This window comes from Vigna unguiculata, chromosome 6, assembly GCF_004118075.2.
Source record: "Vigna unguiculata cultivar IT97K-499-35 chromosome 6, ASM411807v1, whole genome shotgun sequence".
Classification (NCBI taxonomy): domain Eukaryota; kingdom Viridiplantae; phylum Streptophyta; class Magnoliopsida; order Fabales; family Fabaceae; genus Vigna; species Vigna unguiculata.
The window spans coordinates 24,345,585-24,361,279 of NC_040284.1; the positions used below are offsets into that span (position 1 = coordinate 24,345,585).

At 30.8% G+C, this 15,695-nt stretch overlaps 1 protein-coding gene across 1 annotated transcript; it reads left to right on the forward strand.

The window, feature by feature from the left end:
- The first annotated feature begins 2,002 nt into the window (after positions 1 to 2,002).
- Positions 2,003 to 14,613, forward strand: LOC114188074 (probable inactive histone-lysine N-methyltransferase SUVR2). Its single transcript, XM_028076580.1, has 11 exons — positions 2,003 to 2,406; positions 2,830 to 3,238; positions 6,099 to 6,979; positions 7,212 to 7,477; positions 7,883 to 7,949; positions 8,048 to 8,098; positions 8,462 to 8,555; positions 12,626 to 12,855; positions 12,932 to 13,588; positions 13,678 to 14,262; positions 14,334 to 14,613. The coding sequence occupies exons 1-11, from the start codon at positions 2,221 to 2,223 to the stop codon at positions 14,475 to 14,477; spliced, it is 3,570 nt and encodes a 1,189-aa protein (XP_027932381.1). The 5' UTR covers positions 2,003 to 2,220; the 3' UTR covers positions 14,478 to 14,613.
- Positions 14,614 to 15,695: the final 1,082 nt, after the last annotated feature.

Genomic DNA, 15,695 nt, shown 5'->3' on the forward strand with positions numbered 1-15,695 from the left:
TCACTCATTCACACATTTATTAAGTATGAGGAACAAGATTAAAATCTGTAATAGGGACAAAAATAAAAATCACATAATAATTTAAAAATAAAAAAGACAAATTTTCTAATCAATTTAATTACACAACTTTCAAAATATGATGTGTCTTTTCTTATTTTCTATCAAATTATGTATTATTTTAAAATATTTTTTCTCTAATTTAACAAACTTTAAATTTTATTTATATCTTTATATGGATTTTGTTAAGAAATTGATTTGAAGTTGAACTCAATTCTATAAAACTAGTTTGTAAAAGTAGGTTTGCGTGTTATCTTATTATATACTTTTAATTAGTTTTATCTTTAATTGATGTAAAAATTGTGAAAATTTTAACACATCCTCTCATATTAAGATAAAGATATATATATATATATATATATATATATATATATATATATATATATATATATATATATATATATATATATTTTGAATTTGAGACTTAGAATAAATTCTAATCCATGACTCTAATATTAAGTTTAACTCAATCCTACAAAATTCGGTTTGTAAAACTATCATTTATTTATATATCCTAAATTTACTTTATTTGACTTACTTATATATTTTAAATTTACTTTATTATTTGTAATTAACGGGCACTTCCATCAAACTTTTTTGTTTCGTTCTTTAAAACCACACATTACTTCTTTGTTATACAAAAACTTTAAAAATCGATCATACATTATCTTTCAACTAACTACTATCATGATAATAATATTTGATAATTCAGATTTTATAGTTTATTTACTTGAAAGAAGTCTCAATTTTCTTTTGTACCAATATTACTTATTACTATATTACATTTTATTTATGGACTATTCAAATCCATCGCATGTTTCTTCTCTTAAGGAATTAATTTTGTATAATTCAAGCTATCTTAACCATCAAGGGACAAATTATATCCACAATATTTATAAATATTATTTTTAACTACCTTTTTATAAATTTAGTAATTTTTTTTGTTTACTTTTATATTGAATCAACACGGGTCAAATCGACTGTAGTTATGATTGCCATTGGTCTGTTACAGTTTTTATATTAAAAACTTGATTTGTCTTGTGATTTATATTTCATAATTGATTTGTCTTGTGATTTATAAGTTTTATATTTGATAAATGATGATGGATATGCAGTTACATTGTTTTATTTCATTTTGTATGAAACTATTGAAAACTATTTAAAAATGGATTAAAGTTATAATAAAACTATTTAAAAATGAAAATATTAGAAATGCTTGAAAGAGGTGTTCTCAGCTCTTCTCTCTCTGGCTGTGAAATGGAATTGATCTCCAATTTCACTTTTTACCTCAAAGGATAATTTTGTCCTTTTGTGTGTTTTTTTTTTAATTTTAAATAACCTTTCAATATAAGGTTAAATATGTATGTAATTTTAAATTTTAAATATGAATGTGATTTTCTTTTCAAATTTTGATATAAATTTTATTTTAAAATTTAAAAAATAAATAAATATAATTTTTTATTCTAAATAGACATAATTTAACTGTGTTAATTATTAACTTTTTTATGTAATAAATAATTTTTTAATCGATATTTAAGTTTGAACATAGATATAAATAATTCAAACACAAATTATTATATCTATTTATTTTTAAAATTTGAGAAATAGTATTAAAGTCTAAGATAAAAAGAATTTTAATTTTTACATCAAAATTTAGAGAAAAAATATATTTAACTAAAAATTCAAATACTAAAAATATATTTATCCAATTCTTATTATTTATTATATTAGATGAATAGCTATATAATTTAACCCTAGAGCAAACTTGTACGATTTCTGTTTAATATGAAATAAACGTGAAAAATTTGTATTTACATTTACATTTGGCGTGAGTTTGTTTTCTAGTTTAAATTTCAATTTTTCTTATTTTAAGAAATTAAACTTTACAGAGAACAACCGATAGGTTTACATACAAGGTTTAACAGTTTTGCAAACACGCTCTCAGAAGTTGAAGATAATTCTTTCCTGAAATCTTTTCGTTGCTTGCTGTAGAGATCTATTGCGATATAATTGACCTTTCGTAATTTCAAGCCCCAGTCTGACCTGTACAGGAAGAAGACTAATATTTGGTCTTATAAATAGCAGGTTGGAGGAGCAGAGTCCTTTTGTACATATCTTTGGTAGTGTTTTTGATTCAAGTGGCACTTATTTTTTGGAGCTATCATGGCCCCTTCCGCAAGAGCTGAGAAGGCCTTTAGCTATATGAATGCGACCTTGGGAATTTCTAAGGAGCAGGTGAAGCCAGTGTTGATAAATCTGTTAAGAGTTTATGAAGGAAATTGGGAACTAATTGAAGATGAAAATTATCGGACACTTATAGAGGCGTACCTTGATTCCGAGAAAGACAAGGTTTCCTCTAACTTCATTTTTTTTTTCATTTGAATACACACACTTACACATTTTAGTTTTTTTTTTTAACGTTGTGACTTTTAATTGTAAAATTTTTAGATGTGAAAATTTATTTTAAACCATTAGGATTGAATATTTTGGTGAGCGCGATACCAGAGGATCACATAATATAATATTAGTTGTTATCTGACACGAATGCTGATGTGATTTAACTGGAAATTTATTTTGGCGATTACAAAAAGTAGGCTTGAAAGTTTGAATTATTATATTATATCATCTGTCAATAGTAAAATAGTACTATTAATATCTATGGAAAATCCACATATGAGAAACTAAAATCACAATATTCAAAAAATATAGGCATTCGTTTTGTTTTTCCTGTATAATTTAATAGTTAATGCCTTTTTTGTTTTCTTCAAAAAGGCAGTTGAAGGTGAGAGAAAACCTAATGGCAGTGGTGAGGGTGGACAAAAATCAACAGGGGAACCGTTCTTGGTAGATGTAGATGGTGACCTTGTTTTATCAATCATGGACAGCTCAAGCAAAATGTTTAGTGCAGAAGACAAAAAGCCATCATCAAAGGTCTTTGAGCAGAAAAACATTAAGCGATCTCAAACCTTCACGGAAGATGATAGGCCTCAAACCAGTTCACAGGCATTACATTCAACGGCGAGTGAGGCCAAAAAGATCTCTAGTTTACCTCGTGGATCAACTAAGGGTAGAGAATCAGACCATGAGAAAGCATCATCTGCAGGGCACCGTGGCCGGTTCGAGATGAACCCTGTGAAGCCAAGAGCTAAGAAACCCAAATTACTTAATTCGACGAATAATGGTAAGCTTGCCTACTTTTAATTGTAATAATTTTTTTCTTTTAGATTATAAAATACTTGCATCGATTTTTTTTTATGGGATTACATGTAGGTTTTCTGTAGATTTTAGAGCTTATCGAAGTGTGGGTATCATGGTTGATGTTTGGATGGGTTTCATAAAGATTATAACGAAAAAAATATAAAAAAAAATTATCTCTTTTAAGGAGAAGCTTAGTTTATAAATAAGTTAACTAAAAATTAAAAATTATAAAAGAATACTTTTACAAATGAATTTGTTCTTATCATTTTGTGTTTTTGATGGGTTTCTTAAAGACTTAATATGAGAAATATTATCTTTTTTATAACAAAAGCTTAGTTTATAAATAAGTTAACTAAAAATAAAAAAATTTGAAAGAATAATTTTTCAAATGAATTTGTTCTTATCTTTTTTGTGAAAAATGGAATTTGAAATTAGAAATGAATGTTCCTGGTTTATTTTCTTGGAAGTTTCTTTTTAAGAATTTGATGAGGTCTCCATTATTTTTTGTAGACTTATGTGTGTATATATATATTGATAATATATTTTCTAACCAAATAATATTAGTCATTTGTAGTAAGGGTTAAATTTGTAATAAGGGTTAAGTATATTTTTGGTCTCTTAAAGTTTATTGAAAATTGAAATTAGTTTTCTTGAAATTTTAAATTTTGTTAAGTTTATTTGATATTTCAAACTTATTTGATGATAATACTTGAGTTTACATTGTTGCAAAGTGTTTCAAATAAACTTAACAAAATTCAAAAAAAGAGAGATTAATTTCAAATTTTAATGAAAGTTAAGAGACCAAAAACATATTTAATCCTTGTGTGATAGTCAATATATTCAATTAGACAGAGGTATGGAAATGGGTTCAAAGTGGTATCTTAACTCGACTCACTACACGTTTTGGTTGGGTTGGTTTAGAAAAAAATTAGTTTTTCTTTTTAAATGTGGGTTAAATTGAATTTGGTTTACTTAACTTGGAGGTAAAGAGGAGGTAGTTTGACTCATAACTTACCACCATGAATCATTTATTTGTTTTTTTATAACTTTTCATTAGAGATGTCAAGATGGATTCTAATATGTGTGAGCCAATCCGACTTATTACGGGTTCAAGTTAGGTTAGGTCGAGAAAAAAATAATTTTTTCAAAAAATGGGTTAAACTGAACTCATTTTTGAGTCGGGTTGAAGGTGGGTTGACCCACTTAACCTACTAACATTTTTTTACAATCTTCTTAAATTTTTTTTGTTATAATTATTTACTATTTCTAATTATATAGATTCACAATTTCATATTTTTAAATGTTATAATATTACTCAATAATATTTGTATAGTTTGAATGTTTAATTAATTTGTTTGTCAAGTTATATACATTGATATTTTAATCTTTAACTGTTATCTTTATAATAATATTTTGAGAATTAGGTGAGCTAACCCATCAAACCATGGTGGGTCTACCCGGGTTGCAAAATTTCTGGTTCACCAAAAAGTGAGTCGGGTTGAGTTTACCTTTTTTAGTTCAACTTGTGGTGAGCCAACCCATGTGAGTCGGGTTGACTCACCTTGACACCCCTACTTTTCATCAATATTTTATCATCATCATTATGATTATTTGTTTAATTTTGAAAGATAGAAGATTCTTATTCAATTGTTTAATTTGAAATTGTACATCAATTTCTATATACAGATAACTCTAACCCTGAATTAATAAGTACAAATAGATCTTTTAATTACCTCAAACAAATTCAGTAATACATTTAGTGTTCTACCAACAACTTTAGTAATGCATTTATTATATCACTAACAACACTTCTTTTCAAGTTGGTGAATAGATATCTATCTTTCACAAGTTGCATATGAGATTATGAAATTGCTTAGTCGGAAGACCTTTTGTAAACAAACCTGTTAACTGTGACCCTTATGGGATGTAAAAAAGAGTGATATTGTCACTGTCCAGTTTCTCTTTAATAAAGTGTCAACTATCTTTGTGTGTTTGGTCCTATCATATTGAATTGAATTATGAACAATGATAATATCTGACTTATTATCACAATAAAGGACTTCTTCAAAATGTCACTATAAGATCTTTTAGAATCATTCTTATAGCCATAACAATTCATACATCCATTGTGGCATAACTTGGACTTCAGCCTTTGCGTTGCACCATACCTTATAACAACATTTTGTTTCTTACTTCTCCAAGTTCCTAAATTTCAACCCAAGAACATGCAATATTCTTAGGTGGATTTGCTACCTGGGATAGAACTTGTATAATCTGCATCAGTATACACTTCTATTTTTAATTTTTCATTCCTGTAATCTCCTTGGACTTGTCTTCACATATTGTAGGATTCTGTTTATAGCTTGTAAATGTATCTTTAAAGTTTGTTCCAATATGTTCAAATTCAGAAGTCTATCTTTTAAAAGTTGAAATAACTTAATGAAGTCTTTTAAGACAAAATCATCTCAAAGTTACTAAGACCAAAATAGACAATAGACATTATCTCATCTGCAATGACTCTAAGGGTACCAATGAATTTTAGATAGGAACATACATCATATTCATTTCAATATTACAAACTTCATCCTTTCAATTTAATTTCTCCTAATCTAGCTTATAAGATGAGGTTAACACTCATCTATATTTATAATTTTTAGTCGATGCTAAATCTCTAATGTACTACTATCTCGACCAAAACATCAAGTGAGAGAAGAGTGGAGTATCCGATAATGAGTGATATGGTAGATGCTAATAAAGTCTTATATGTGAGTTTTTATGTGTTGTTTTCACCTTGTAATTTTTTTTTTGATAAAATATTGATGGGTCTTGTTGATTTTCTTCAGCTGGAGATCTTTGTGTTAAACCTCCGTCAAATCAGGATTTGCAAAGTAAAAATCTTGTACCTGCCTGCATCAATGATACCCGTGCTTATAATGGATCTATTACAATCGGTAGTTCTTCACGTCTTGAAGAAGTTAAAATATCTTTGAATTGTGACTCAGCCTTGGCAGGACTCAACTTCAGTATTCCTGATTTGGCTGTTGTTATGAAGTTCATGGACAGGAAGTACCTTAGCTCTAGCAAAACTGCTGACCCTCAATTTTCTACGGCAAAGCTATTGAATGATCTTTGTAGCATTTTTCTCAAGTTGGGGATTCGAAAGGGATCAAATTCCAACCTAGCCAATTCAAATACGCTGCAATACGCTAGTGAAGAAGAAAGGAAACCCTTTAACTTTATCAGTGACATGACAAAAGGTTCAGAAAAAGTGAAAATATCGTTAATAGATGAATTTGGCGGTGAAACCTTGCCAAAGTTTAATTACATACCATGCAATATAATATATCAAAGTGCTATTGTAAGTATTTCTTTAGCCCGGATTTCGGATGAGGGTTGCTGTTCTGATTGTTCAGGCAACTGCCTTTCCTCATCATTACCTTGTGCGTGTGCTCGGGAAACTGGTGGGGAGTTTGCTTACACTCCTCAAGGTTTGTTGAAAGAAGAGTTTCTAACAGCTTGCGCGACTATGAAGACTGAACCTAAAGATCATCATTTTGTGTACTGTCAAGAGTGCCCTTTAGAGAAGTCCAAGAATGAGTACATGCCTGAACGATGCAAGGGGCATATGGTAAGGAAATTTATAAAGGAATGTTGGAGGAAATGCGGATGTGACATGCTTTGTGGGAATCGGATAGTGCAACGAGGTATTGCATGCAAATTGCAGGTATGAAATTCTCCGAATACTCATACAATTCAGCTATACAATTTGTGGGAATCGGATAGTGCAACGAGGTATTGCATACCAATTGATAAAAATTATGAGAAGATCTGTGTATGAAATTTAGCTATCAAGTCAAAGGGACACTTATTCTTTGCAATTGGCTCATTGCATTATTAGCAGTTCTACAATAGTTGTATTTGATATTGTTGAATATATTGTCTTCTTTTCTCTTCAGGTGTTCTTAACTCGAGAAGGTAAAGGATGGGGCCTTAGACCGTTAGAAGATTTACCAAAAGGAACTTTTGTATGTGAATATGTTGGAGAAATATTAACCAATATGGAATTATACGATAGGATAATGCACGAGAGTGGTAATGACAGACATACATATCCTGTAACTCTTGATGCGGACTGGGGCTCAGAAAAGGGGTTAAAGGATGAGGAGGCACTATGTTTAGATGCAACATATAATGGAAATGTTGGAAGGTTCATCAATCATAGGTAACCATATAAAATGAAACCTTTCTGAAATTTAACATTTTCCAGTAAATACTATAATTTCGTTATAATGTTCTTATTTTTTATCCTGGTAAGTGATATTCAAACACCAATATACGGTGGTTTTGTTAATTTTGGTACCAACTTCTTTTGCCCACTTCTTGCTTTCGTTATGTTTATGTTTATTTAATGATGTTATTAGTTCGACTGTTTTTTTGGTTGAAAGTTTTGAATAAAAAAGTTTCTTTTTATTGAAAATTGAATCTCATACCATCCATACAAATGAGTTACTGATCATTTAAAGTGTCTCATTCTTCCCTGTTTCCTATTTTTTTTTTTTCTTTTCATTGAAGTAACTGATGAAGCTAGACGACAGAACCATTACTACTAATCTTTGTGTAATCGCAGATGCTATGATGCAAATCTCATAGACATTCCCGTTGAAATAGAGAGTCCAGATCACCATTATTATCATGTAATGATTGGTTAATTTTATATTCACATAGTTCTTTTTTACATTTTCTTAATTTTGAGTAATACAATAAAACTTCTGTTTTCGTTGTTTTTGTGTAGCTTGCCTTCTTTACCAATAGGAATGTGAGTGCGTACGAGGAATTGACATGGGTAAGTCGGTTGGACCGATTAGAGATGTGCTTTTTATTTGTGCGCTTTTTTTTTTTTTAAATTCGCAATATGAAAGTTAAATATATTTAATCAAAAATGTTTTATCTATATAAAGGATTAGGAGAGATTGAAATTAATTAAAAAAAATGTAATGAAAAATATTTTCAAAATATATTTTATCTGATCTAAAATCTAATCTAAATCGAATTGCAAACATTCTTTCCTATCTTTCATTTGATAGTATCCATGCTTTTATATACAAATTAAAACATGATTATTATGTTGTGTTTTTAGTTTGGGGAGGGAAGGCATAGACGCTACTGTCATAATCAAGCCTCATGTGTAATTAATATTTGTATGCAGGATTATGGTATTGATTTTGATGATGAAGATCATCCTATTAAAGCATTTCGGTGTTCTTGTGGAAGCGCCTTCTGCTATGATAAGAAACAAAAAGGTTAGTTCAATTAATCAACTGTTTTCCTTAGTTGCAGAATTCCCTATCCCTGGATGCAAGTGTTAGTTTTTGTATTTCTAAATGGCTGTGTATAATTTTTATAGTAAAATCTCTGTACATTGTTTATTACACGCAAAAGCAAAGAGAAGATATATTTTAGATAGCTTTTGCAAGTATCTCTTAAGTTATGGGATTTAGTTATCTGAAAGTCTAGTTAAGATGAGATAGAATGAAAAAAGGAACTATTTAAGTCTATTATGAGTCTATTATATCAATTTCCATGAAGCTGAAACATAAATTTATGTACAAGTTTGGAACAAATAAATTCAAACTTGAAACATATAGATGGTATGTACCAAACTTAATACATCTCTAAGTTGATCGTTGCATCTAACAAACTTAGAAAACGATTGACATTTCATAGAATATAAAATTGGTAGCAATATGAAATGTGGGTTGATCATTGTTGAGATCCCACGTTAATTAGAGATAAGATGAATTTTCAGTATATATGTGGGTGCAAATATCACCTTGTAAGCTGGGTTGAGTTAGGTTTAAAGTCCACCACTTTTTAACATGGTACTAGAGCCATGAGTTTGAACTTATCATAGGGAGATTTGTTGTTTGTTAGGCCTATCGTGTCATTCACTACTAGCCACTTTTGGACTTTCCATTAGTATTTAGTCTCACGCTCGAGATGTATATACCTCGACATGAGAGGGTGTGTTGGAGATTTCACACTGACTAAAAATAAGACAAATTTATAGTATATATTTGAGTGCAAACTTCACTTTACAAACTAATTTTGTATAATTAAGTTAGGTTTAAAGTTTACTTCTTACCATCATAAGAAAGACTCACCTCTTAACAATCATAAGACTCTTCTTGTTTTGACTCTTTAGCATATCTATAACATATTTCATTTAATAGATTGCGTTAACTTTATTTGTCCCGGATACTTTATCATCCATGATACTTGAAAATGATTGCACAAGTTCCTTTAGCTAAGAGATTCTAGCTACAAGTTGCAATCCCTGTTTTGTCCAAAAAGTACTTTTACTATCCAATCGATAAAGGACCAATGATAAATAGTTATCATGGGAAATACCACTGATAGATCTTTTGAAAAGATACATCGGGGATATTCAGCATTGTGAACTAACGTCACCTTTATCACAAAATCTCGAGGTAATGATTTTGAGTCTTCTTCCTTATATTCAACTTTCTCATGAACTAATCGATACAGGAGACCAACACATCATCGTCAACCCAAAACTTTGTGACTATGAATTTTTGGGCCTTCTTCTTTATATGATATTTAACATTCTCTTTGAGATCAATGTGGAACTTTACACATTTCTAAGACACCTAGGTGTGTACATATAGTTTCATCTAAAAAAACGTATTTTAAGGATTATGTTCTTATAAATAATCTTTGTATTGTTGCTTGAACGAGTAAATGAGAAGAGTTTGATTTATGATTGATCAACTTTTATTAGGGAAAGGAAAAATAAAAAAATCAGGTTCTTGACATATTCTCTTCACTGACACCTTCTGCGAAGCAATCCATGATCAACTTGGTGCCGAGGATCAACATGGTGAGGTGGCTAGATACACAAATGAGAATAGTTTTCACTTTTATTTGTTCATTTTGTATGCAAATCTGATTTTAAATTCTGTTCTTAATTGTTTTATAACAGCTCGCCCTCATAGGGAAATCTAAAAAGTTGGATATGAATTTAAAAGAATATTAGATTGATATTTTCAAAGACTATTGGAAAATATCATGATTTTTTTTTTTAGTTTTAAGATTTGTAGTTTGAAATATAATAAATTCATTTAGTACAAATTTAAAAAATTATACATTTACAACATTTAATATAGTCTAGAGGTTTTTAGAGAAAAGTAAAATCGACACAATTGCTTTAAACTTTTTAGTTGTTAATTAATTCTAATTGAATGTTCTCTTGTTATGCTCTAATATTTTGTTGTATATGAATCTCTTGACCTCCAACCAATACTTTTATATTGGATCAATTATTCTATTTGACTAAAAATTCATCTTTATCCTTCTTCCTTATACTTGATGGGTATGAAATTGTTATTTTATTTTCATCTTCATTGGGTAACAAATATTTAAACTTGTGCCTGTATATGTTTTTTACGGTAATATCAATGGTTAAATTAAAAAAAAATAAAAATTATATTAAGAAAAACATAATATTATCTAATATTTAATATTAATATGGTTTATTTTTATTTTTTCGATGTTAAATATTTAGCAAAAAAATGTAAATTACATTAATTTCAAATTAAAGTAGTAAATAATAATGAAATAAAAGTGAAATAATCATATAAAATATTATACATCGATATATAAATAAAATTTTATTACAATCAAAATATATATTTTGTAAATGTTAATGAAAATTGGAATTTTAGTATTCTCATTTTATAAGGTTATATATCTTTTTTATTCTTTAAATTTTAGTGAAAATTGAAATTAGTTTATATTTGAAACTTTAGACCAATTTATTTCTGATTTTGAAATGTGAGGACTTTGTTCATTTAATTAAATTTTGTTAAGTTTAGTTGACATTTTAAACATGTTTTCTCATTATTGAAGCGGAAATATGTTTCATGAAAACATTTAATCATATTTTATTATGGTAAGTACCTCCTTAGAGGTTTGAGAAAATGAGAAAATTTATTGGATGTCAAACTTGTCAAATGAATTAAAAATTAGAGCTATCAAAACGGATAATCTGGTCCAACCCGACTCGATCCAACAGGAGTTCATCACTTGGTGAGTCAGTCCAATCTAGTTCACTTAAATACAATTTTTTAATTTTTTTTTCAGTCAAAAGTAAATTATAATTCTAATTAAAATTTAAATAAACTCTAATACAATCTAAATAAAAACTAAAATTACAAAAAATACAAAGGGACTTTTCCATGTATCCCCTCAAATTATTCTCTAGTACCCCTAAATTTTTTTTAAATTTCATCTTTGCCCCCTAGTAAAATTAAAAGAAGAAATAGTAAAAAAATCAATTTTCTCTCACGCAATACCCACCCACCTCATGCATCTCAAATTAATACCCAATACACTTTTGACCTAACCCTTTGTCCTTTCTCTCTCGCGGCACACTTCACACCATTGTATTCCTCTTCCTCTTCCATTCACATCACCCTTGTCTCGTAGGGCTAGCCCTTGTCTCGCAGCCTCGCAGCAGCAGTACACATATCTGCCTCTAGTACACCAAATTTGTCCACTAAGTTATTCACATCACATATTCATGCTTGATTACTTTGTGCAATAAGCAATAGATCATATCCATGATTGGTGTTTTAATAAGTTTTTCTGTTTTTCTCAAATAGTGGAGTTCAGTTTTGTATTCTTTTTTTAAATTGCCATTGCGGATGTCGACATTCATTTTACTTTTTTTTTCGTTTTTTGCTCATTGCGGATGTTGACATCCGGTTCAAAGATTTCTATTTTGGATGTTGACATATGTTTTGTTTTTGTTTTACCATTGTGGATGTCGACATTCGGTTTGCAAATTTGAGTTGCGGATGTCAACTTCTGTTTCGTTTTTTTTACCATTGTGGATGTCGATATCACTTTGCAAATTTGAATTGCGGATGTCGACATCCGTTTCATTGTGTTTTTTGGCCATTGTGGATGTCGACATTCGCTTTGCAAATTTGAATTGCAAATGTCGACATTCGTTTCATACTCTTTATTTTGGCATTGCGGATGTTGATATCCGCTTTAGAGATTCAAATTGTGAATGTCGACATCCGTTTCATATTTTATTTTTGTTTTCAGTTTAAATATTTTTGTTATGCTCGTAGTGAGTTTTCCTAATGTATCATAGATGTCATAGATGTTATTGTTGTGTAATACTAATATTGGATTTGTGGAATTGCAAATGGGATTACCAAATTTTTTTATTTATGTTTGATTATGTGTAATGTATCATGGATTGCTGTGTAATACTAATACTCGATTGGTGGAATTGTGAATGTTTGATTGTGTGTAATGTTTGAAAATTTCAATTTTATAGATATGGTTAGAATACGAGGAGATCGACCGACCGCTTCAGCTCGTAGAAGGGGTCAACACGAGGCTGATATTGTTAAGGATGATGTTGTTCAGCCTGAGACTTCCGATGTTGCTCAGAACCAGGAGCAGGGGATTGGTAATGATGGTGTAGGATTTCCAGGTGGTCCCTCTGATACATCTTTATTGACTCGGTACCAGGATCATGTTGCACGTATCATATGGGAGGGTCAGGTTAGTAAGAAGTTTTTATAAATGTTTTATTTTATTGTTATATTGTTTTATTGTTTTATGTTTATTTTTTTCTTAGGATCGAGTTGTGAAACTAGTCTCCCATAGTAAAAAAGTGAAAAGATTTGGTCGTCCTCACCCTTCTGTTCTCCCTTTTGTGGTAAATTCTGGATTATCGCCTTTGTGCGATATTTTATATGACTATCCCGATACTGGATTAATCTTGGGTTTCGTGGAGAGATGGCATCCTGAGACTAATAGTTTTCATCTACCAATTGGTGAGATGACTATCTCTTTAGATGACGTGTGGTCCCTCGTTCATCTTCCTATCACCGGAGAGTTTTGCTCAACTGAACCTCTTGAATATGAAGATTCAATTCAGATTATGATGACACTTCTTGGGGTTGATCGGGCTATGGCTTCCGATGAGTTGAATTATTGTCGGGGTGCACAGGTCAGACTTAGTTGGCTGAGAGACCTCTATAACAGTTGTTGTGATAACCAGCTCTGGGAGTTTGCTGCACGAGCATATCTTTTGCATCTTGTAGGGTGCACCATATTCGCTAATAAAAGTGCGAGTTTTGTTCAAACCCATTACTTGAAGTTGTTTAGAGATCTTCCTATATGTCGTAAATATGCTTGGGGAGTTGCTGCTCTTGTCTACTTTTATGAGCAACTAGGAGATGCTAGCTTTGCAAATACAAAGCAATTAGCTGGATATCTACCTCTTTTACAGGTACCCAAATATATTACATTTTTTTTGAATATTTTACTTATTTTTTCTTTTATATCACAATACTCAAAATGAAATGTTATTTGATATAGAGTTGGATATACGAGCACTTCCCTACATTGGGAAGGAAGCAGTTACGTGATACATATGTGGAAACTGAACCCCGTGCCACACGTTATGTCACTGGACGCGTTACTTCCACTATAGTTGATATTAGAGTCCAGTTGGATGCTTTAACATATGATGGGGTGATTTGGTGCCCATATGGAACACAAAGTCCTGCTCGACCACTTGTTGTATCTGCCATGTTTTCTGGCTTCCTCAGGCTTGGTATCCTCGTTCATCGTCATTTGCCAGAACGTGTGTTGCGACAATTTGGGTTTATGCAGCCTATTCCACGATCGCCAAATTCCCTTCCTATGGTGGACTTTGCTACTATTGATGATCGGTGGAGACACTACGATCAGTTTGTCGTAGTTCAAGTGGTCCCTGCGCCAACTCCATTTTCATGTGTGGATGGATATTTGCAGTGGTTTAGGAGGGTCTCCCATCCTTACATTGTACGCGGAGTTGAGGACGAGCGACTCAGCCTTGTGGTTATGCCCCGACTTCGTCGGAATTTGCCAGATGACATGCCAGTTCAGAGGACATCAGAGTCATCATCTTCTAGTTTATTGGTATGTTAGAAATTTATTTGTTCATATTATTAGTAACTTAAATATTTGACATTAATTTGGTATTGTCGCAGAGTGTCATTAAATGCATTGTCAACGGTCTTCAACGGATGATAGATTGCAGAGATGTTAGTGAGGGCACAGGTGCTTGGGATCGCACACATGAGTTATTACAGATAGCTCGTGATGCAATAGAAAAGGAAGAGAGTAGAGGATGACGTAGAGTTGAGGACGATGACCATCTATATATGGATAGTAAATTTACGTTATATTTGTATTTGATGTTAAATTTACAATTTTATATTAAGTAATTCCATATATGATTACAAATTCAAACGTTTATTTTGTTAGCAATAAGACCAAAGTATGTTTGTTCCTTGGCCAAAGGAGTTAGTATTTTTATATTAGTAAAATAATTACAAATGTATTTTTAGAAGTACATTACAATATGAAATTTTCTAAAATAAACTACAACAATCAAATATTTAATACAATTAACAAATATTAGTCTTCCATAAGATATACATAACTACGATTAATTCAAGTTGGTGGGGTTCTTCATCGTCATTTGCCTGAGAGGGTTTTGAGGCAATATGGCTATGAGCAGCCAATTCCTATCTCTCCAGGTGTGGTTCAAGAAACTAATATAACTACAATTGATGATCGGTGGTTACAGTATGTCAAACATGTCTTGACGTCGTTGACATTGGCTTACTCTCCATCTACATGTGCTGAGGGATACCTTAAGTAGTTTAGGAGGGTGTCCCATCCTTATGTCATTCTTTGTGCTGACGAAGACCGACCAAGTCTCATACCCTGACGACGCCATCACATCGCAGGTGATATGCCAATATCCAAAAGGACAGAGTCAGAAAACAAAACAATCTTCGAGTGAGTCACTTTGTTTTCATTATGTTGATAACTTTTTATAAGAATACATTTTTATGCAATTGCATGTTATTCTTATTACATGACGCACTCAAACGCAAGGCGAACATTCTACAGAGTATGGTTGATTGTCGTGATGTTAATGATGGAACAGTTGCATGGGACATGACTCATGAGGCATTACAGATAGCTCATGCAACGTGTGAAGAATGTGGTAGGAATGTTAGAGGATATCATAACGTTCGTGGCTGATTCATCTACATCAGCTTAGATTATAGGATTTCATCATGTTTATTTTATTTTGACATTGTAATTTAAGGTTTTGAAACTCTTCAGTTGTAAACTTCTTATCAAACTATGTAATTTAAGTTATAAGTATTACATATGAATGTTTCTATTAATAATACATAATGTATTAGTTAGACTACCGTCTACATAATTGGTATGAACACCCATTAACTTCATATTTTTTTACAATCCAATAACATAGAAGCATTAGCACGCCTTAGCTTCAAGATAACAGGAACTAGACCACATGACGTCTAGCA

What these genes read in the sequence shown, in the direction of transcription:
- LOC114188074 (XM_028076580.1), top strand. Translation starts at nt 2,221, where the DNA reads ATGGCCCCTTCCGCAAGAGCTGAGAAGGCCTTTAGCTATATGAATGCG. An exon ending in ACTTAATTCGACGAATAATG is followed by an intron (nt 3,239 to 6,098) that starts GTAAGCTTGCCT and finishes GATTTTCTTCAG; the next exon opens with CTGGAGATCTTTGTGTTAAA. An exon ending in GTATCATATGGGAGGGTCAG is followed by an intron (nt 12,856 to 12,931) that starts GTTAGTAAGAAG and finishes TTTTTTTCTTAG; the next exon opens with GATCGAGTTGTGAAACTAGT.